Source organism: Ascaphus truei, chromosome 5 (assembly GCF_040206685.1).
Source record: "Ascaphus truei isolate aAscTru1 chromosome 5, aAscTru1.hap1, whole genome shotgun sequence".
In the NCBI taxonomy this organism is placed as follows: Eukaryota; Metazoa; Chordata; class Amphibia; order Anura; family Ascaphidae; genus Ascaphus; species Ascaphus truei.
The window spans coordinates 11,744,620-11,765,700 of record NC_134487.1 but is presented as its reverse complement, the minus strand read 5'-3'; the positions used below and the strand labels follow the sequence as shown (position 1 = coordinate 11,765,700).

At 55.7% G+C, this 21,081-nt stretch overlaps 1 protein-coding gene across 1 annotated transcript in view; it reads left to right on the top strand.

The window, feature by feature from the left end:
* The window catches only part of PLXNA4 (plexin A4), a 796,616-nt gene that overhangs the window by 748,952 nt on the left and 26,583 nt on the right, over positions 1 to 21,081 (top strand). The window contains exon 29 of the mRNA XM_075599345.1: positions 1,011 to 1,180. Within this exon, the coding sequence (XP_075455460.1) occupies positions 1,011 to 1,180 (170 nt within the window). The remainder of the gene's footprint in view (positions 1 to 1,010; positions 1,181 to 21,081) is intronic.

Sequence of the window (21,081 nt, the reverse complement as noted above, 5' to 3'; positions counted from 1 at the left end):
ATTAAGCATTACCAGGGAGATATTTTCTGTTGGAGAGGAAATATTCTTTCACCCTTTCCCGGGACAAGGAGTAATATTCTGAGAACCGATGGACTCCCAGTTCTGTTGATTGAACCCACCCTCCCTACAAAATAAAATAACACCCGATATATATTGCTGCTTTTAAATGTGGTTCAGAGGAACGCAGTGTTAATAAATGAAAGGTTGTGCAAAGAAACGCCACTGAAACGACGCGTCATACCTTAGTATGAACTAGTGAGCCTCAGAAAGTACTATTAGGAAGAGAGAAGAGAGACGGGGAACATGATGGAAACCTTCAAATACATCGACTGTCACAACAAGATGCAAGAGAGAAGCAGATTTCAGAGGGAAAATAGTGGTAGAACAGGAGCCAAGCTCTGAAGCTGGGGGGCGGGGGGGGGGCAGGGGGGGCGGGAGGCTCAGGCATTTCTCACTGAAAGGGGGGTACATAAATATATTGAATTGTGGTGTAAGATTAGATGTCATATTTACTAAGAAGTGCTACTTTATAATACATCTTCTGTGCTAGAAGACACCTTCCGACCCGTTCATGTGAATGGACCACAAAGGGTCATATTTACTTACTGGTGTTACTCCATAAAGCAAGACACCTTCACTGGAATGGGCTGTAAAAGGCCATATTTAATAAGCCATGCTGGAATTTGTTCTATGGAGTAGCACTGCTTAGCAAATATGGCTCGAAGTCCTATATTGTTCAACCTCCTTCAAATATCATCCAATAATGTCTATTTACTAAAGTCTCTCAGCTGCAAAAGGTGGGCAAAAAAAGCGCAGAAAACCAAGCCATATTCATCAAAGGAAAGGAATTCTATTGCAAGTAATGGGGGGTGGGGGGGGGGTGTCCTTTGATAAATCTGATGCAATTCTTTGCACACCCTTTGCTCCTGTTTCGTTGAGTATTACTTCGCTTCTGCATGTGACCAGAGAAAGCTCCTGTAAGATTGTACCTGCTTCCCTTGTCCTAACAGGGCACCTTGCAGAAGTTTGTGGATGACCTCTTTGAGACAATCTTCAGCACAGCCCACCGCGGCAGCGCTCTTCCTCTCGCAATCAAGTACATGTTCGATTTCCTGGATGAGCAGGCCGACAAACACAGTATTCATGACCCTCATGTCCGGCACACCTGGAAGAGCAACTGGTAAGTACTGTACTGCCCGACAGTCCCAAAGGAAGGTGCACAAGTAACGCCCAAACGTTCTAGTTAAACTGTCCCTTTGAAATGATTGTCATTGTTTAGTATAGGGGGGACCAACTTCAGTCCTCAAGGGCCACCAACAGGTCAGGTTTTAAGGATATCCTTGCTTCAGCACATGTGGCTTAATCATTGACTGAACCACTTATTGAGCCACCAGTGCTGAAGCAAGGATATCCTTAAAACCTGACCTGTTGGTAGCCCTTGAGGACTGGAGTAGGCCACTCCTGGCTTAGTGCATGTTCATACTGACCAGCATGTGCAACATGAATTGTTTTACAGGGGAGAAGTACAACATGGATCAATGTTTAGCATAAAATCAATAAGTCTCCCTAATAAACAGGACGGGTTGGTCTGTATATGCCTAGTTAACATTACTAGTGGGAAGCACAAGAGCATTGAAGAGCATAAGTAATGCTTGTATTAAAATTACAATCTGGGATACAGGGTGTTATAATAGATATATACATCACTCAAAGGTTTAATACGGTGTGTGGTATTTTACTATTATGCTTTACACACTAGATATTGAGTAAGGGGGTTGTACAGTTCCTCAAAGATCCCTAAAGACACCAACCTTTCACGGCATGACCTCCCTTAATATTTCTTATATACTTTTGCCCAAAAACGAGCCGCACCTTTCTAAATATTACATTCTACTGTATACAGTGAAACCGTCACCGTGTGCACTAAACTAGTGGTCCCCCGCCACATTGGACTGCCCAGGCTACTGGGAATAGCCTGATACGTGTTCTAAGTGGCAAGATGGGCACATTTTTGGGGGTGGATTTGGGTCCGCAGCAGATCGGCCGGTTACTTTGGTCCTTGTAATTCAGCGCATCAATGTCAAAAAAGGGCGATTCGCGTTTGGCGGATTTTTTTACAATTATTATTACCAGTATACTCTGCGGATTCCACGGCCCGTGGGCGGATTTGTGGAGTCCAGTCCGTGGGCTCAGCGATCCATGTGCGATTGTTAAGAATCCGCCAGCGGAGGGCTGAATCTGCGGATTGGATTCTGCAAGTCCGGCCACGGGTTGTATCCAATGGCGGTTTCTGATGAATCCGCGCGGATTAAAACCGGCCAAATACATCTGCGGATTTTACACGTGATATGGATTTTGGGTTGAAAATGTGGAAAAAATCCGGGAAACGGAGTTGGGCGGATTCACCCGTCTCTAGGGCGCGACGCTGAAGTAGCCACGCAATTTATGTTCAAGATGGACCATTATTGTATCCTAATCATTGTATTGCCTGGCTATTGTAATAATATCATTCATGGGAGCCTGTTCATTAAACTGATATTACCCATGCAAAATCGCCCACAAGTGGAATGCAATTTCACATGATAAGAATCTTATTTGCCATATTCATCATTGATTATCCATGTATAGAAATAGGATGGTTTGACATCTCATTTGCATGCACTCTGCCCAATTATATGCAATACCTTCCGTAATGTGACAGTCAGAGGGACGGTGGGAGGGAGAGGAAGAGAATCCAGGTGTGTTCCCAGGTATCTCTGGTCTCATCACGTGGAGTGTAAATTAATCTACAGTATTTGTAGGTACCTGTATATAAGTAAATGGCCATTCCGAAATTTCTCCCTCTCTCACTGTCTTTCTATCACTGTCTCTCCCGCTCTCACTGACTCTCCCGCTCTCACTGTCTCTCCCGCTCTCACTGTCTCTCCCGCTCTCTCTCTCTCACTGTCTCTCCCGCTCTCACTGTCTCTCCTGCTCTCACTGTCTCTCCCGCTCTCACTGTCTCTCACTCACTGTCTCTCTCTCTCACTGTCTCTCTCCCGCTCTCACTGTCTCTCTCCCGCTCTCACTGTCTCTCGCCCGCTCTCACTGTCTCTCCTGCTCTCACTGTCTCTCCCGCTCTCACTGTCTCTCCCGCTCTCACTGTCTCTCCCGCTCTCACTGTCTCTCCATCTCTCACTGTCTCTCCCTCTCTCACTTTCTCTCTCCCGCTCTCACTGTCTCTCCCACTCTCACTGTCTCTCCCGCTCTCACTGTCTCTCCCGCTCTCACTGTCTCTCTCTCACTGTCTCTCACTCACTGTCTCTCCCTCTCTCACTGTCTCTCCCGCTCTCTCTCTCTCTCACTGTCTCTCACTCACTGTCTCTCTCTCGTTGTCTCTATCTCTCTCTCACTGTCTCTCACTCACTGTCTCTCCCTCTCTCACTGTCTCTCTCTCACTGTCTCTCTCTCACTGTCTCTCCTGCTCTCACTGTCTCTCCTGCTCTCACTGTCTCTCTCTCTCACTGTCTCTCACTCACTGTCTCTCCCTCTCTCACTGTCTCTCCCGCTCTCTCTATCTCTCTCACTGTCTCTCACTCACAGTCTCTCTCTCTCTCGCTGTCTCTCTCTCTCTCTCACTGTCTCTCCCTCTCTCACTGTCTCTCTCTCACTGTCTCTCTCTCTCTCTCTCGCTGTCTCTATCTCTCTCTCACTGTCTCTCCCCCTCTCACAGTCTCTACCTCTCTCAATGTCTCTCCCTCTCTCCTGTCTCTCCCTCTCTCACTGTCTCACTTTCTCTCTCACTGTCTCTCCCGCTCTCACTGTCTTCCTCCCTCACTGTCTCTCCCGCTCTCAATGTCTCTCCCTCTCTCACTGTCTCTCAATCGCTCTCACTGTTTCTCTCTGTTTCTCACTCTCTCTCGATCTCACTGTCTCTCACTGTCTCTCCCGCTCTCACTGTCTCTCCCGCTCTCACTGTCTCTCCCTCTCTCACTGTATCTCCCACCATCACCTGTCTCTCCCTCTCTCACTGTCTCTCCCGCTCTCACTGTCTCTCCCTTTCTTACTGTATCTCCCGCTCTCACTGCTTCTCACTGTCTCTCCCTCTCTCACTGTCTCTCTCTCACTGTCTCTCTCCCACTCTCACTGTCTCTCTCCTGCTCTCACTGTCTCTCCCTCTCTCACTGTCTCTCCCTCTCTCACTGCCTCTCTCCCGCTCTCACTGTCTCTCTCCCGCTCTCACTGTTTCTCTCCTGCTCTCACTGTCTCTCCTGCTCTCACTGTCTCTCCCGCTCTCACTCTCTCCCGCTCTCACTCTCTCCCTCTCACTTTCTCTCTCTCACTGTCTCTCAGTCACTGTCTCTCCCTCTATCACTGTCTCACCATCTCTCACTGTCTCATCCTCTCTCACTGTCTCTCCCTCTCTCAATGTCTCTCCCTCTCTCACTGTCTCTCCCTCTCTCAATGTCTCTCCCTCTCTCACTGTCTCTCCCTCTCTCAATGTCTCTCCCTCTCTCACTGTCTCTCCCTCTCTCACTGTCTCTCCCTCTCTCACTGTCTCACCCTCTCTCACTGTCTCGCCCTCTCTCACTGTCTCTCCCGCTCTCACAGTTTCTCTCTGTCTCTCACTGTCTCTCTCTCTTTCGATCTCACTGTCTCTCCCGCTCTCACTCTCTCCCGCTCTCACTGTCTCTCCCACTCTCACTGTTTCTCCCTCTTTCAGTGTTTCTCCTGCTCTCACTGTCTCTCCCTCTCTCACTCTCTCTCCCTCTCTCACTGTCTCTCTCCCGCTCTCACTGTCTGTCCGTCTGTCTCTCCCTGTCTCCCTCTCTCTCCCTCTCTCACGGTCTCTCTCTATCTCACTGTCTCTCTCCCGCTCTCACTGTCTCTCTCCCGCTCTCACTGTCTCTCTCCCGCTCTCACTGTCTCTCCCCCCGCTCTCACTGTCTCTCCCGCTCTCACTGTCTCTCCCGCTCTCACTGTCTCTCCCGCTCTCACTGTCTCTCTCTTACTGTCTCTCACTCACTGTCTCTCCCTCTCTCACTGTCTCGCCCGCTCTCTCTCTCTCTCACTGTCTCTCACTCACTGTCTCTCTTTCGCTGTCTCTATCTCTCTCTCACTGTCTCTCACTCACTGTCTCTCCCTCTCTCACTGTCTCTCTCTCACTGTCTCTCTCTCACTGTCTCTCCTGCTCTCACAGTCTCTACCTCTCTGAATGTCTCTCCATCTCTCCTGTCTCTCCCTCTCTCACTGTCTCACTCTCTCTCTCACTGTCTCTCCCGCTCTCACTGTCTCCCTCTCTCACTGTCTCTCACTCACTGTCTCTCCCGCTCTCACTGTCTCTCTCTCACTGTCTCTCAATCACTGTCTCTCTCTCACTGTCTCTCTCTCTCACTGTCTCTCACTCACTGTCTCTCTCCCGCTCTCACTGTCTCTCCCGCTCTCACTGTCTCTCCTGCTCTCACTGTCTCTCTCTCTCACGGTCTCTCACTCACTGTCTCTCTCCCGCTCTCACTGTCTCTCCCGCTCTCACTGTCTCTCTTTCTCACTGTCTCTCCCGCTCTCACTGTCTCTCTCTCACTGTCTCTCCCTCTCTCAATGCCTCTCCCTCTCTCAATGCCTCTCCCTCTCTCACTGTCTCTCCCTCTCTCACTGTCTCTCCCTCTCTCACTGTCTCTCCCTCTCTCACTGTATCTCCCTCTCTCACTGTCTCCCTATCTCACTATCTCTCCCGCTCTCAATGTCATTCCCTCTCTCACTGTCTCTCAATCGCTCTCACTATTTCTCTCTGTCTCTCTCTCTCTCTGTCTCTCTCCCGCTCTCACTGTCTCTCTCACTGTCTCTCCCGATCTCACTGTCTCTCCCTCTCACTGTCTCTCCCTCTCTCACTGTCTCTCCCTCTCTCACTGTCTCTCCCTCTCTCACTGTCTCACCCTCTCTCACTGTCTCACCCTCTCTCACTGTCTCTCCCGCTCTCACAGTTTCTCTCTGTCTCTCACTGTCTCTCTCTCTTTCGATCTCACTGTCTCTCCCGCTCTCACTGTCTCTCCCGCTCTCACTGTCTCTCCCGCTCTCACTCTCTCCCGCTATCACTGTCTCTCCCACTCTCACTGTTTCTCCCTCTCTCAGTGTCTCTCCTGCTCTCACTGTCTCTCCCTCTCTCACTCTCTCTCCCTCTCTCACTGTCTCTCTCTCTCACTGTCTCTCTCCCGCTCTCACTGTCTGTCCCTCTGTCTCTCCCTGTCTCCCTCTCTCTCCCTCTCTCACTGTCTCTCTCTATCTCACTGTCTCTCTCCCGCTCTCACTGTCTCTCTCCCGCTCTCACTGTCTCTCTCCCGCTCTCACTGTCTCTCTCCCGCTCTCACTGTCTCTCTCCCGCTCTCACTGTCTCTCTCCCGCTCTCACTGTCTCTCCCGCTCTCACTGTCTCTCCTGCTCTAACTGTCTCTCCCGCTCTCACTGTCTCTCTCTCACTGTCTCTCACTCACTGTCTCTCACTCTCTCACTGTCTCTCCCGCTCTCACTGTCTCTCTCTCACTGTCTCTCACTCACTGTCTCTCACTCACTGTCTCTCTCTCACTGTCTCTCTCTCTCTCACTGTCTCTCTCTCTCACTGTCTCTCTCCCGCTCTCACTGTCTCTCCCGCTCTCACTGTCGCTCTCACTGTCTCTCTCTCTCACTGTCTCTCACTCACTGTCTCTCTCCCGCTCTCACTGTCTCTCCCGCTCTCACTGTCTCTCCCGCTCTCACTGTCTCTCTCTCACTGTCTCTCCCGCTCTCAGTCTCTCCCTCTCTCAATGCCTCTCCCTCTCTCACTGTCTCTCCCTCTCTCACTGTCTCTCCCTCTCTCACTGTCTCTCCCTCTCTCACTGTATCTCCCTCTCTCACTGTCTCTCCCTCTCTCACTGTCTCTCAATCGCTCTCACTGTTTCTCTCTGTCTCTCTCTCTGTCTCTTTCCCGCTCTCACTGTCTCTCTCACTGTCTCTCCCGCTCTCACTGTTTCTCCCTCTCTCAATGCCTCTCCCTCTCTCACTGTCTCTCCCTCTCTCACTGTCTCTCCCTCTCTCACTGTCTCTCCCTCTCTCACTGTATCTCCCTCTCTCACTGTCTCCCTCTCTCACTGTCTCTCCCGCTCTCAATGTCTCTCCCTCTCTCACTGTCTCTCAATCGCTCTCGCTGTTTCTCTCTGTCTCTCTCTCTCTCTCTGTCTCTCTCCCGCTCTCACTGTCTCCCTCTCACTGTCTCTCCCGCTCTCCCTGTCTCTCCCGCTCTCACTGTCTCTCCCTCTCTCACTGTCTCTCTCTCACTGTCTCTCTCTCAGTGTCTCCCTCCCGTTCGCACTGTCTCTCTCCTGCTCGCATTGTCTCTCTCCCGCTCTCACTGTCTCTCTCCCGCTCTCACTGTCTCTCTCCCGCTCTCACTGTCTCTCTCCCGCTCTCACTGTCTCTCTCCCGCTCTCACTGTCTCTCTCCCGCTCTCACTGTCTCTCTCCCGCTCTCACTGTCTCTCCCGCTCTCACTGTCTCTCCCTCTCTCCCGCTCTCACTGTCTCTCTCCCGCTCTCACTGTCTCTCTCCTGCTCTCACTGTCTCTCCCGCTCTCACTGTCTCCCCCGCTCTCACTCCCGCTGTCACTGTCTCCCTCTCACTGTCTCTCTCTCACTGTCTCTCCCTCTCTAACTGTCTCTCTCTCACTCTCTCACTGTCTCTCCCTCTCTCAATGTCTCTCCCTCTCTCACTGTCTCTCCCTCTCTCACTGTCTTTCCCTCTCTCACTGTCTCTCCCTCTCTCACTGTCTCTCCCTCTCTCACTGTCTCTCCCTCTCTCACTGTCTCACCCTCTCTCACTGTCTCACCCTCTCTCACTGTCTCTCCCGCTCTCACAGTTTCTCTCTCACTCACTGTCTCTCTCTCTTTCGATCTCACTGTCTCTCCCGCTCTCACTGTCTCTCCCGCTCTCACTGTCTCTCCCACTCTCACTGTTTCTCCCTCTCTGTGTCTCTCCTGCTCTCACTGTCTCTCCCTCTCTCACTCTCTCCCTCTTTCACTGTCTCTCTCTCACTGTCTCTCTCCCGCTTTCACTGTCTGTCCCTCTGTCTCTCCCTGTCTCCCTCTCTCTCCCTCTCTCACTGTCTCTCTCCCGCTCTCACTGTCTCTCTCCCGCTCTCACTGCCTCTCTCCCGCTCTCACTGTCTCTCCCGCTCTCACTGTCTCTCCTGCTCTAACTGTCTCTCCCGCTCTCACTGTCTCTCTCTCACTGTCTCTCACTCACTGTCTCTCCCTCTCTCACTGTCTCTCCCGCTCTCACTGTCTCTCTCTCTCACTGTCTCTCACTCACTGTCTCTCTCCCGCTCTCACTGTCTCTCCCGCTCTCACTGTCTCTCTCTCTCACTGTCTCTCACTCACTGTCTCTCTCCCGCTCTCACTGTCTCTCCCGCTCTCACTGTCTCTCCCGCTCTCACTGTCTCTCTTTCTCACTGTCTCTCCCGCTATCACTGTCTCTCTCTCACTGTCTCTCCCTCTCTCAATGCCTCTCCCTTTCTCACTGTCTCTCCATCTCTCACTGTCTCTCCCTCTCTCACTGTCTCTCCCTCTCTCACTGTATCTCCCTCTCTCACTGTCTCCCTCTCTCACTGTCTCTCCCGCTCTCAATGTCTCTTCCTCTCTCACTGTCTCTCAATCGCTCTCACTGTTTCTCTCTGTCTCTCTCTCTCTCTCTGTCTCTCTCCCGCTCTCACTGTCTCCCTCTCACTGTCTCTCCCGCTCTCACTATCTCTCCCTCTCTCAATGCCTCTCCCTCTCTCACTGTCCCTCCCTCTCTCACTGCCTCTCCCTCTCTCACTGTCTCTCCCTCTCTCACTGTATCTCCCTCTCTCACTCTCTCCCTCTCTCACTGTCCATCCCGCTCTCAATGTCTCTCCCTCTCTCACTGTCTCTCAATCGCTCTCGCTGTTTCTCTGTCTCTCTCTCTCTATCTGTCTGTCTCTCTCCCGCTCTCACTGTCTCCCTCTCACTGTCTCTCCCGCTCTCACTGTCTCTCCCGCTCTCACTGTCTCTCCCGCTCTCACTGTCTCTCCCGCTCTCACTGTCTCTCCCGCTCTCACTGTCTCTCCCGCTCTCACTGTCTCTCCCTATCTCACTGTCTCTCTCTCACTGTCTCACTCTCAGTGTCTCTCTCCCGCTCGCACTGTCTCTCTCCCGCTCGCACTGTCTCTCTCCCGCTCGCACTGTCTCTCTCACGCTCTCACTGTCTCTCTCCCGCTCTCACTGTCTCTCTCCCGCTCTCACTGTCTCTCTCTCACTGTCTCTCTCTCACTGTCTCTCTCTCACTGTCTCTCTCTCACTGTCTCTCTCTCACTGTCTCTCCCGCTCTCACTGTCTCTCCCGCTCTCACTGTCTCTCCCGCTCTCACTGTCTATGCCTCACTCACTGTCTCTCCTGCTCTCACTCTCTCCCGCTCCCACTGTCTCCCACTCTCACTGTCTCTCCCTCTCTCAGTGTCTCTCCCGCTCTCACGGTCTCTCCCTCTCTTAGTGTCTCTCCCGCTCTCACTGTCTCTCCCTCTCTCACTCTCCCTCTCTCACTGTCTCTCTCTCACTGTCTCTCTCCCGCTCTCACTGTCTCTCCCGCTCTCACTGTCTCTCCCGCTCTCACTGTCTCTCCCGCTCTCACTGTCTCTCCCGCTCTCACTGCCTCTCACTGTCTCTCCCTCTCTCACTGTCTCTCTCTCACTGTCTCTCTCCCGCTCTCACTGTCTCTCCCGCTCTCACTGTCTCTCCCTCTCTCACTGTCTCTCCCTCTCTCACTGTCTCTCACTCACTGTCTCTCTCCCGCTCTCACTGTCTCTCCCGCTCTCACTGTCTCTCTCTCTCACTGTCTCCCGCTCACTGTCTCTCTCCCGCTCTCACTGTCTCTCCCGCTCTCACTGTCTCTCCCGCTCTCACTGTCTCTCTTTCTCACTGTCTCTCCCGCTCTCACTGTCTCTCTTTCTCACTGTCTCTCCCGCTCTCACTGTCTCTCTCTCACTGTCTCTCCCTCTCTCAATGCCTCTCCCTCTCTCACTGTCTCTCCCTCTCTCGCTGTATCTCCCTCTCACTGTCTCCCTCTCTCACTGTCTCTCCCGCTCTCACTGTCTCTCCCTCTCTCGCTGTATCTCCCTCTCACTGTCTCCCTCTCTCACTGTCTCTCCCGCTCTCAATGTCTCTTCCTCCCTCACTGTCTCTCTCTCTCTCTCTGTCTCTCTCCCGCTCTCACTGTCTCTCTCACTCTCTCTCCCGCTCTCACTGTCTCCCTCTCACTGTCTCTCCCACTCTCACTGTCTCTCCCGCTCTCACTGTCTCTCCCTCTCTCACTGTCTCTCTCTCACTGTCTCTCTCTCAGTGTCTCTCTCCCGCTCGCACTGTCTCTCTCCCGCTCGCACTGTCTCTCTCCCGCTCGCACTGTCTCTCTCCCGCTCGCACTGTCTCTCTCCCGCTTGCACTGTCTCTCTCCCGCTCGCACTGTCTCTCTCCCGCTCTCACTGTTGCTCTCCCGCTCTCACTGTCTCTCTCCCGCTCTCACTGTCTCTCTCCCGCTCTCACTGTCTCTCTCCCGCTCTCACTGTCTCTCTCCCGCTCTCACTGTCTCTCTCTCACTGTCTCTCTCTCACTGTCTCTCCTGCTCTCACTGTCTCTCCCGCTCTCACTGTCTCTCCCGCTCTCACTGTCTCTCCCGCTCTCACTCTCTCCCGCTCTCACTGTCTCTCACTCTCTCACTCTCTCTCCCTCTCTCACTGTCTCTCCCTCTCTCCCTCTCTCTCCCTCTCTCGCTGTCTCTCTCCCGCTCTCGCTGTCTCTCTCCCGCTCTCACTGTCTCTCTCCTGCTCTCACTGTCTCTCTCTCACTGTCTCTCCCGCTCTCACTGTCTCTCCCGCTCTCACTATCTCTCCTGCTCTCACTGTCTTTCCCGCTCTCACTGTCTCTAACTCTCTCACTTTCTCTCACTCTCTCACTGTCTCTCCCTCTCACTGTCTCTCCCTCTCTCACTCTCTCTCCCTCTCTCACTGTCTCTCTCCCGCTCTCACTCTCTCTCCCGCTCTCACTGTCTCTCTCCCGCTCTCACTGTCTCTCTCCCGCTCTCACTGTCTCTCTCCCGCTCTCACTGTCTCTCTCCCGCTCTCACTGTCTCTCCCTCTCTCACTGTCTTTCTCTCACTGTCTCTCCCTCTCTCACTGTCTCTCCCGCTCTCACTCTCTCTCCCTCTCTCACTGTCTCTCTCTCCCTCTCTCACTGACTCTCACTCTTTCTCACTTTCTCTCACTCTCTTTTCTTGAGTATCTCATTTTTTGCAAGCTGGATACAACATTTGCATATAGCACAGAATTGCACAGTCAGACCCTAAACACGTTTGAAAATTTCCTGCACAGATACAGGATGCCATTATATAGTTTAATGAATAGGCCACTATTGAATGATATTAGGGCAGGGGAATTATGATTATTAGAGCAGGAGTGGCCAACTAAAGTCCTCAAGGACCATCAACAGGTCATGTTTTCAGGATTTCCCAGCTTCAGCACAGGTGGTTCAATCAGTCAAAGACTGAGCCTCTGATTGAGCCACTTGTGCTGAAGCAGGGACTGATTGAGTCACGTGCTGAAGCTGGGATATCCGGGAAACCTGTCCTGTTGGTGGGCCTTGAGGACTGGCATTGGTCACCCCTGCATTAGGGGCTAAAGGGGTAACTTAGTGGTAAGAACACAGATTCTTAAGTGCGTTAACCCGCTTTGAATACAAATGGCAGCTCACCTTGTGTGACCTTGTGTACAAAACAGATCTAAGCGATGAAAGGCGCATTGCTTAGGAGAATTGGTACTGTGGAATTCTTCCTGTCCGTGATGTCAAAGCTGGATCAGAGATGTTATCACCGTGTGCCTCAGGCACCAACAATTAGATTGTAAGCTCTTTGGGGGAAGTGACTCATTATGACTGCTAGCTAGTCTACGTGTGTGCATTGTCAGAGCTATAGAATAAAAATATATTATCATATTAATGAAAGAAATCCTTAACGTACAGTATGTCAGTCCCATGTGGGGAAGAGGGCACATTGTGGTACTGTAGTATTACCTACGCTCACCTGGATGACACTGAGGTTCAATTCCCGGTGTCGGCTCCTTGCGACCTTGGGGAGGTCACTTTATCTCCCTGTGCCTGAGGCACCACAAACCCATAGATTATAAAATCATCTAGTCAGGGGCAGTGTGTGTATCATTCCTACGTGCTGCGTACCGCGCGCTGTACTGTGATTGTGACGCGCTTTGAGTCCCATTGGGACTGTATGTGCTATATGAAATAATATTATCTATTATTAATATTATTATATTTTGCTGTCCAGAAGTTGTGAAGCGACATACATTTTCAGGGGTGATAGAGGAGGGCAGTTTATATTCTGCTCTGATAAAAGCTTAGTCCGTATGGAAGACTAGCTGAGGATGAGGCCTATAAGAAGCGACTCAAAATTAATTTCATCTGATTGCGAGGAGATCATTTCTTCATTTCCTCTCCCCCCTCCTTCCGCCCGTTTTAAATAAACCTCCTGCTCATTTAGCCTGAGTGGCTGCAATCAGCTTGAGATTAAAAGTGCAGATAATGTTAATAATATGCTAATGTTTCATTAGTCAGGCGCTTTTTGGTGTACGGGGCGGGGGCGTATGAGTCACTGCCATGTGCTGATCCAGCTCTGTGTCACCAGGGACAGAAAGGGTCACACAGACCCCATGCAGCTCTCTGTCACCAGGGACAGGAAGGGTCCCACAGACCCCATGCAGCTCTCTGTCACCCGGGACAGGAAGGGTCCCACAGACCCCATGCAGCTCTGTGTCACCCGGGACAGGAAGGGTCCCACAGACCCCATGCAGCTCTCTGTCACCCGGGACAGTAAGGGCCCCACAGACCCCATGCAGCTCTGTGTCACCCGGGACAGGAAGGGCCCCACAGACCCCATGCAACTCTGTGTCACCAGGGACAGGAAGGGTCCCACAGACCCCATGCAGCTCTGTGTCACCAGGGACAGGAAGGGTCCCACAGACCCCATGCAGCTCTGTGTCACCAGGGACAGGAAGGGTCCCACAGACCCCATGCAGCTCTGTGTCACCAGGGACAGGAAGGGTCCCACAGACCCCATGCAGCTCTGTGTCACCAGGGACAGGAAGGGTCCCACAGACCCCATGCAGCTCTGTGTCACCAGGGACAGGAAGGGTCCCACAGACCCCATGCAGCTCTGTGTCACCAGGGACAGGAAGGGCCCCACAGACCCCATGCAGCTCTGTGTCACCAGGGACAGGAAGGGTCCCACAGACCCCATGCAGCTCTGTGTCACCCGGGACAGGAAGGGTCCCACAGACCCCATGCAGCTCTGTGTCACCCGGGACAGGAAGGGTCCCACAGACCCCATGCAGCTCTGTGTCACCAGGGACAGGAAGGGTTCCATAGACCCCATGCTGCTCTCTGTCACCCGGGACAGGAAGGGTCCCACAGACCCCATGCAGCTCTGTGTCACCAGGGACAGGAAGGGTCCCACAGACCCCATGCAGCTCTGTGTCACCAGGGACAGGAAGGGTCCCACAGACCCCATGCAGCTCTGTGTCACCAGGGACAGGAAGCGTCCCACAGACCCCATGCAGCTCTGTGTCACCAGGGACAGGAAGCGTCCCACAGACCCCATGCAGCTCTGTGTCACCAGGGACAGGAAGGGTCCCAGAGACCCCATGCAGCTCTGTGTCACCAGGGACAGGAAGGGTCCCACAGACCCCATGCAGCTCTCTGTCACCAGGAACAGGAAGGGTCCCACAGACCCCATTCATTTCTCTGTCACCAGGGACAGGAAGGGCCCCACAGACCCCATACAGTTCTCTGTCACCAGGGACAGGAAGGGTCCCACAGACCTCATGCAGCTCTGTGTCACCAGGGACAGGAAGGGTCCCACATAACCCATGCAGCTCTGTGTCACCCGGGACAGGAAGGTCCCCACAGACCCCATGCAGTTCTCTGTCACCAGGGACAGGAAGGTCCCCACAGACCGCATGCAGTTCTCTGTCACCAGGAACAGGAAGGGTTCCACAGACCCCATGCAGCTCTCTGTCACCAGGTACAGGAAGGGTCCCACAGACCCCATACCGCTCTGTGTCACCAGGGACAGGAAGGGTCCCACAGACCCCATGCAGCTCTGTGTCACCAGGGACAGGAAGGGTCCCACAGACCCCATGCAGCTCTGTGTCACCAGGGACAGGAAGCGTCCCACAGACCCCATGCAGCTCTGTCACCAGGGACAGGAAGGGTCCCACAGACCCCATGCAGCTCTGTGTCACCAGGGACAGGAAGCGTCCCACAGACCCCATACCGCTCTGTGTCACCAGGGACAGGAAGGGTCCCACAGACCCCATGCAGCTCTGTGTCACCAGGGACAGGAAGCGTCCCACAGACCCCATGCAGCTCTGTCACCAGGGACAGGAAGGGTCCCACAGACCCCATGCAGCTCTGTGTCACCAGGGACAGGAAGCGTCCCACAGACCCCATGCTTCTCTCTGTCACCCGGGACAGGAAGGGTCCCACAGACCCCATGCAGCTCTCTGTCACCAGGGACAGGAAGCGTCCCACAGACCCCATGCAGCTCTCTGTCACCAGGGTCTGGAAGGGTCCCACAGACCCCATGCAGCTCTGTGTCACCAGGGACAGGAAGCGTCCCACAGACCCCATGCAGCTCTGTGTCACCCGAGACAGGAAGGGTCCCACAGACCCCATGCAGCTCTCTGTCACCAGGAACAGGAAGGGTCCCACAGACCCCATGCATTTCTCTGTCACCAGGGACAGGAAGGGCCCCACAGACCCCATGCAGTTCTCTGTCACCAGGGACAGGAAGGGTCCCACAGACCTCATGCAGCTCTGTGTCACCAGGGACAGGAAGGGTCCCACATAACCGATGCAGCTCTGTGTCACCCGGGACAGGAAGGTCCCCACAGACCCCATGCAGTTCTCTGTCACCAGGGACAGGAAGGTCCCCACAGACCCCATGCAGTTCTCTGTCACCAGGGACAGGAAGGGTCCCACAGACCCCATGCAGTTCTCTGTCACCAGGAACAGGAAGGGTTCCACAGACCCCATGCAGCTCTCTGTCACCAGGTACAGGAAGGGTCCCACAGACCCCATACCGCTCTGTGTCACCAGGGACAGGAAGGGTCCCACAGACCCCATGCAGCTCTGTGTCACCAGGGACAGGAAGGGTCCCACAGACCCCATGCAGCTCTGTGTCACCAGGGACAGGAAGCGTCCCACAGACCCCATGCAGCTCTGTCACCAGGGACAGGAAGGGTCCCACAGACCCCATGCAGCTCTGTGTCACCAGGGACAGGAAGCGTCCCACAGACCCCATACCGCTCTGTGTCACCAGGGACAGGAAGGGTCCCACAGACCCCATGCAGCTCTGTGTCACCAGGGACAGGAAGGGTCCCACAGACCCCATGCAGCTCTGTGTCACCAGGGACAGGAAGCATCCCACAGACCCCATGCAGCTCTGTCACCAGGGACAGGAAGGGTCCCACAGACCCCATGCAGCTCTGTGTCACCAGGGACAGGAAGCGTCCCACAGACCCCATGCTTCTCTCTGTCACCCGGGACAGGAAGGGTCCCACAGACCCCATGCAGCTCTCTGTCACCAGGGACAGGAAGCGTCCCACAGACCCCATGCAGCTCTCTGTCACCAGGGACAGGAAGCGTCCCACAGACCCCATGCAGCTCTCTGTCACCAGGGACAGGAAGCGTCCCACAGACCCCATGCAGCTCTCTGTCACCAGGGACAGGAAGGGTCCCACAGACCCCATACCGCTCTGTGTCACCAGGGACAGGAAGGGTCCCACAGACCCCATGCAGCTCTGTGTCACCAGGGACAGGAAGGGTCCCACAGACCCCATGCAGCTCTGTGTCACCAGGGACAGGAAGGGTCCCACAGACCCCATGCAGCTCTGTCACCAGGGACAGGAAGGGTCCCACAGACCCCATGCAGCTCTGTGTCACCAGGGACAGGAAGCGTCCCACAGACCCCATGCTTCTCTCTGTCACCCGGGACAGGAAGGGTCCCACAGACCCCATGCAGCTCTCTGTCACCAGGGACAGGAAGCGTCCCACAGACCCCATGCAGCTCTCTGTCACCAGGGTCAGGAAGGGTCCCACAGACCCCATGCAGCTCTCTGTCACCAGGGACAGGAAGCGTCCCACAGACCCCATGCAGCTCTCTGTCACCAGGGACAGGAAGGGTCCCACAGACCCTATGCAGCTCTGTGTCACCAGGGACAGGAAGGGCCCCACAGACCCCATGCTGCTCTCTGTAACCAGGGACAGGAAGCGTCCCACAGACCCCATGCAGCTCTCTGTCGCCCGGGACAGGAAGGGCCCCACAGACCCCATGCTGCTCTCTGTCATCCGGGACAGGAAGGATCCCACAGACCCCATGCAGCTCTCTGTCACCAGGGACAGGAAGGGTCCCACAGACCCCATGCAGCTCTCTGTCACCAGGGACAGGAAGGGCCCCACAGATCCCATGCAGCTCTCTGTCACCAAGGACTGAAGGGTCCCACAGACCCCATGCAGCTCTGTGTCACCCGGGACAGGAAGGGTCCCACAGACCCCATGCAGCTCTGTGTCACCAGGGAAAGGAAGAGTCCGTCAGACCCCATGCCGCTCTGTGTCACCAGGGACAGGAAGGGTCCCACAGACCCCATGCAGCTCTGTGTCACCAGGGACAGGAAGGGTCCCACAGGCCCCATGCAGCTCTGTGTCACCAGGGACAGGAAGGGTCCCACAGACCCCATTCAGCTCTCTGTCACCAGGGACAGGAAGGGTCCCACAGTCCCCATGCAGCTCTCTGTCACCAGCGACAGGAAGGGTCCCACAGACCCCATGCAGCTCTGTGTCACCAGGGACAGGAAGGGTCCCACAGACCCCATGAAGCTCTGTGTCACCAGGGATAGGAAGGGTCCCACAGACCCCATGCAGCTCTGTCACCAAGGACTGAAGGGTCCCACAGACCCCACGCAGCTCTGTGTCACCCGGGACAGGAAGGGTCCCACAGACCCCATGCAGCTCTGTGTCACCAGGGACAGGAAGGGTCCCATAGACCCCATGCTGCTCTCTGTCACCCGGGACAGGAAGGTTCCCAAAGACCCCATGCAGCTCTGTGTCACCAGGGACAGGAAGGGTCCCACAGACCCCATGCAGCTCTCTGTCACCAGGAACAGGAAGGGCCCCACAGACCCCTGGCAGCTCTGTGTCACCAGGGAGAGGAAGGGTCCCACAGACACCATGCAGCTCTGTGTCACCCGGGACAGGAAGGGCCCCACAGACCCCATGCTGCTCTGTGTCACCCGGGACAGGAAGGGTCCCACAGACCCCATGCTGCTCTGTGTCACCAGGGACAGGAAGGGTCCCACAGACCCCATGCAGCTCTGTGTCACCAGGTACAGGAAGGGTCCCACAGACCCCATGCAGCTCTCTGTCACCAGGGACAGGAAGGGCCCCACAGACCCCATGCAGCTCTCTGTCACCAAGGACTGAAGGGTCCTACAGACCCCATGCAGCTCTGTGTCACCCGGGACAGGAAGGGTCCCACAGACCCCATGCAGCTCTGTGTCACCAGGGACAGGAAGGGTCCCACAGACCCCATGCCGCTCTGTGTCACCAGCGACAGGAAGGGTCCCACAGACCCCATGCAGCTCTGTGTCACCAGGGACAGGAAGGGTCCCACAGACCCCATTCAGCTCTCTGTCACCAGGGACAGGAAGGGTCCCACAGTCCCCATGCAGCTCTCTGTCACCAGGGACAGGAAGGGTCCCACAGACCCCATGCAGCTCTGTGTCACCAGGGACAGGAAAGGTCCCACAGACCCCATGAAGCTCTGTGTCACCAGGGATAGGAGGGGTCCCACAGACCCCATGCAGCTCTGTCAACAGGGACAGGAAGGGTCCCACAGGCCCCATGCCGCTCTCTGTCACCAGGGACAGGAAGGGTCCCACAAACCCCATGCAGCTCTGTGCCACCAGGGACAGGAAGTTTCCCACAGACCCCATGCAGCTCTGTGTCACCAGGGACTGGAAGGGTCCCACAGACCCCATGAAGCTCTGTGTCACCAGAGACAGGAAGGGTCCCACAGACCCCATGAAGCTCTGTGTCACCAGGGACAGGAAGGGTCCCACAGACTCCATGCAGCTCTGTCACCAGGGACAGGAAGGGTCCCACAGACAAAATGAAGCTCTGTGTCACCAGGGACAGGAGGGGTCCCACAGACCCCATGCAGCTCTGTGTCACCAGGGACAGGAAGGGTCCCACAGGCCCCATGCCGCTCTGTGTCACCAGGGACAGGAAGGGTCCCACAGGCCCCATGCAGCTCTGTGTCACCCAGGACAGGAAGGGTCCCACAGGTCCCATGCAGCTCTGTGTCACCCAGGACAGGAAGGGTCCCACAGACCCCATGCAGTTCTGTGTCACCAGGGACAGGAAGGGTCCCACAGGCCCCATGCAGCTCTGTGTCACCCAGGACAGGAAGGGTCCCACAGGCCCCATGCAGCTCTGTGTCACCAGGGACAGGAAGGGTCCCACAGACCCCATTCAGTTCTCTGTCACCAGGGACAGGAAGGGTCCCACAGACCCCATGCAGCTCTGTGTCACCAGGGACAGGAAGGGTCCCACAGGCCCCATGCCGCTCTGTGTCACCAGGGACAGGAAGGGTCCCACAGACCCCATGCAGTTCTCTGTTACCAGGGACAGGAAGGGTCCCACAGACCCCATGCAGCTCTGTCACCAAGGACTGAAGGGTCCCACAGACCCCATGCAGCTCTGTGTCACCAGGGACAGGAAGGGTCCCACAGACCCCATGCAGCTCTGTGTCACCAGGGACAGGAAGGGTCCCATAGACCCCATGCTGCTCTCTGTCACCCGGGACAGGAAGGTTCCCAAAGACCCCATGCAGCTCTGTGTCACCAGGGACAGGAAGGGTCCCACAGACCCCATGCAGCTCTCTGTCACCAGGAACAGGAAAAGCCCCACAGACCCCATGCAGCTCTGTGTCACCAGGGAGAGGAAGGGTCCCACAGACACCATGCAGCTCTGTGTCACCCGGGACAGGAAGGGCCCCACAGACCCCATGCAGCTCTGTGTCACCCGGGACAGGAAGGGCCCCACAGACCCCATGCTGCTCTGTGTCACCCGGGACAGGAAGGGTCCCACAGACCCCATGATGCTCTGTGTCACCAGGGACAGGAAGGGTCTCACAGACCCCATGCAGCTCTGTGTCACCAGGTACAGGAAGGGTCCCACAGACCCTATGCAGCTCTCTGTCACCAGGGACAGGAAGGGTCCCACAGACCCCATGCAGCTCTCTGTCACCAGGGACAGGAAGGGCCCCACAGACCCCATGCAGCTCTCTGTCACCAAGGACTGAAGGGTCCCACAGACCCCATGCAGCTCTGTGTCACCCGGGACAGGAAGGGTCCCACAGACCCCATGCAGCTCTGTGTCACCAGGGACAGGAAGGGTCCCACAGACCCCATGCCGCTCTGTGTCACCAGGGACAGGAAGGGTCCCACAGACCCCATGCAGCTCTGTGTCACCAGGGACAGGAAGGGTCCCACAGGCCCCATGCAGCTCTGTGTCACCAGGGACAGGAAGGGTCCCACAGACCCCATTCAGCTCTCTGTCACTAGGGACAGGAAGGGTCCCACAGTCCCCATGCAGCTCTCTGTCACCAGGGACAGGAAGGGTCCCACAGACCCCATGCAGCTCTGTGTCACCAGGGACAGGAAGGGTCCCACAGACCCCATGAAGCTCTGTGTCACCAGGGATAGGAAGGGTCCCACAGACCCCATGCAGCTCTGTCAACAGGGACAGGAAGGGTCCCACAGGCCCAATGCCGCTCTCTGTCACCAGGGACAGGAAGGGTCCCACAAACCCCATGCAGCTCTGTGCCACCAGGGACAGGAAGGTTCCCACAGACCCCATGCAGCTCTGTGTCACCAGGGACAGGAAGGGTCCCACAGACCCCATGAAGCTCTGTGTCACCAGAGACAGGAAGGGTCCCACAGACCCCATGAAGCTCTGTGTCACCAGGGACAGGAAGGGTCCCACAGACTCCATGCAGCTCTGTCACCAGGGACAGGAAGGGTCCCACAGACACCATGAAGCTCTGTGTCACCAGGGACAGGAGGGGTCCCACAGACCCCATGCAGCTCTGTGTCACCAGGGACAGGAAGGGTCCCACAGGCCCCATGCCGCTCTGTGTCACCAGGGACAGGAAGGGTCCCACAGGCCCCCATGCAGCTCTGTGTCACCCAGGACAGTAAGGGTCCCACAGGCCCCATGCAGCTCTGTGTCACCCAGGACAGGAAGGGTCCCACAGACCCCATGCAGTTCTGTGTCACCAGGGGCAGGAAGGGTCCCACAGGCCCCATGCACTCTGTGTCACCCAGGACAGGAAGGGTCCCACAGGCCCCATGCAGCTCTGTGTCACCAGGGACAGGAAGGGTCCCACAGACCCCATTCAGTTCTCTGTCACCAGGGACAGGAAGGGTCCCACAGACCCCATGAAGCTCTTTGTCACCAGGGACAGGAAGGGTCCCACAGGCCCCATGCCGCTCTGTGTCACCAGGGACAGGAAGGGTCCCACAGACCCCATGCAGTTCTCTGTCACCAGGGACAGGAAGGGTCCCACAGGCCCCATGCCGCTCTGTGTCACCAGGGACAGGAAGGGTCCCACAGACCCCATGCAGTTCTCTGTCACCAGGGACAGGAAGGGTCCCACAGACCCCATGCAGCTCTTTGTCACCAGGGACAGGAAGGGTCCCACAGACCCCATGCAGCTCTCTGTCACCAGGGACAGGAAGGGTCCCACAGACCCCATGCAGCTCTCTGTCACCAGGGACAGGAAGGGTCCCACAGACCCCATGCAGCTCTGTCACCAGGGACAGGAAGGGTCCCACAGACCCCATGCAGCTCTGTGTCACCAGGGACAGGAAGGGTCCCACAGGCCCCATGCCGCTCTGTGTCACCAGGGACAGGAAGGGTCCCACAGACCCCATGCTGTTCTCTG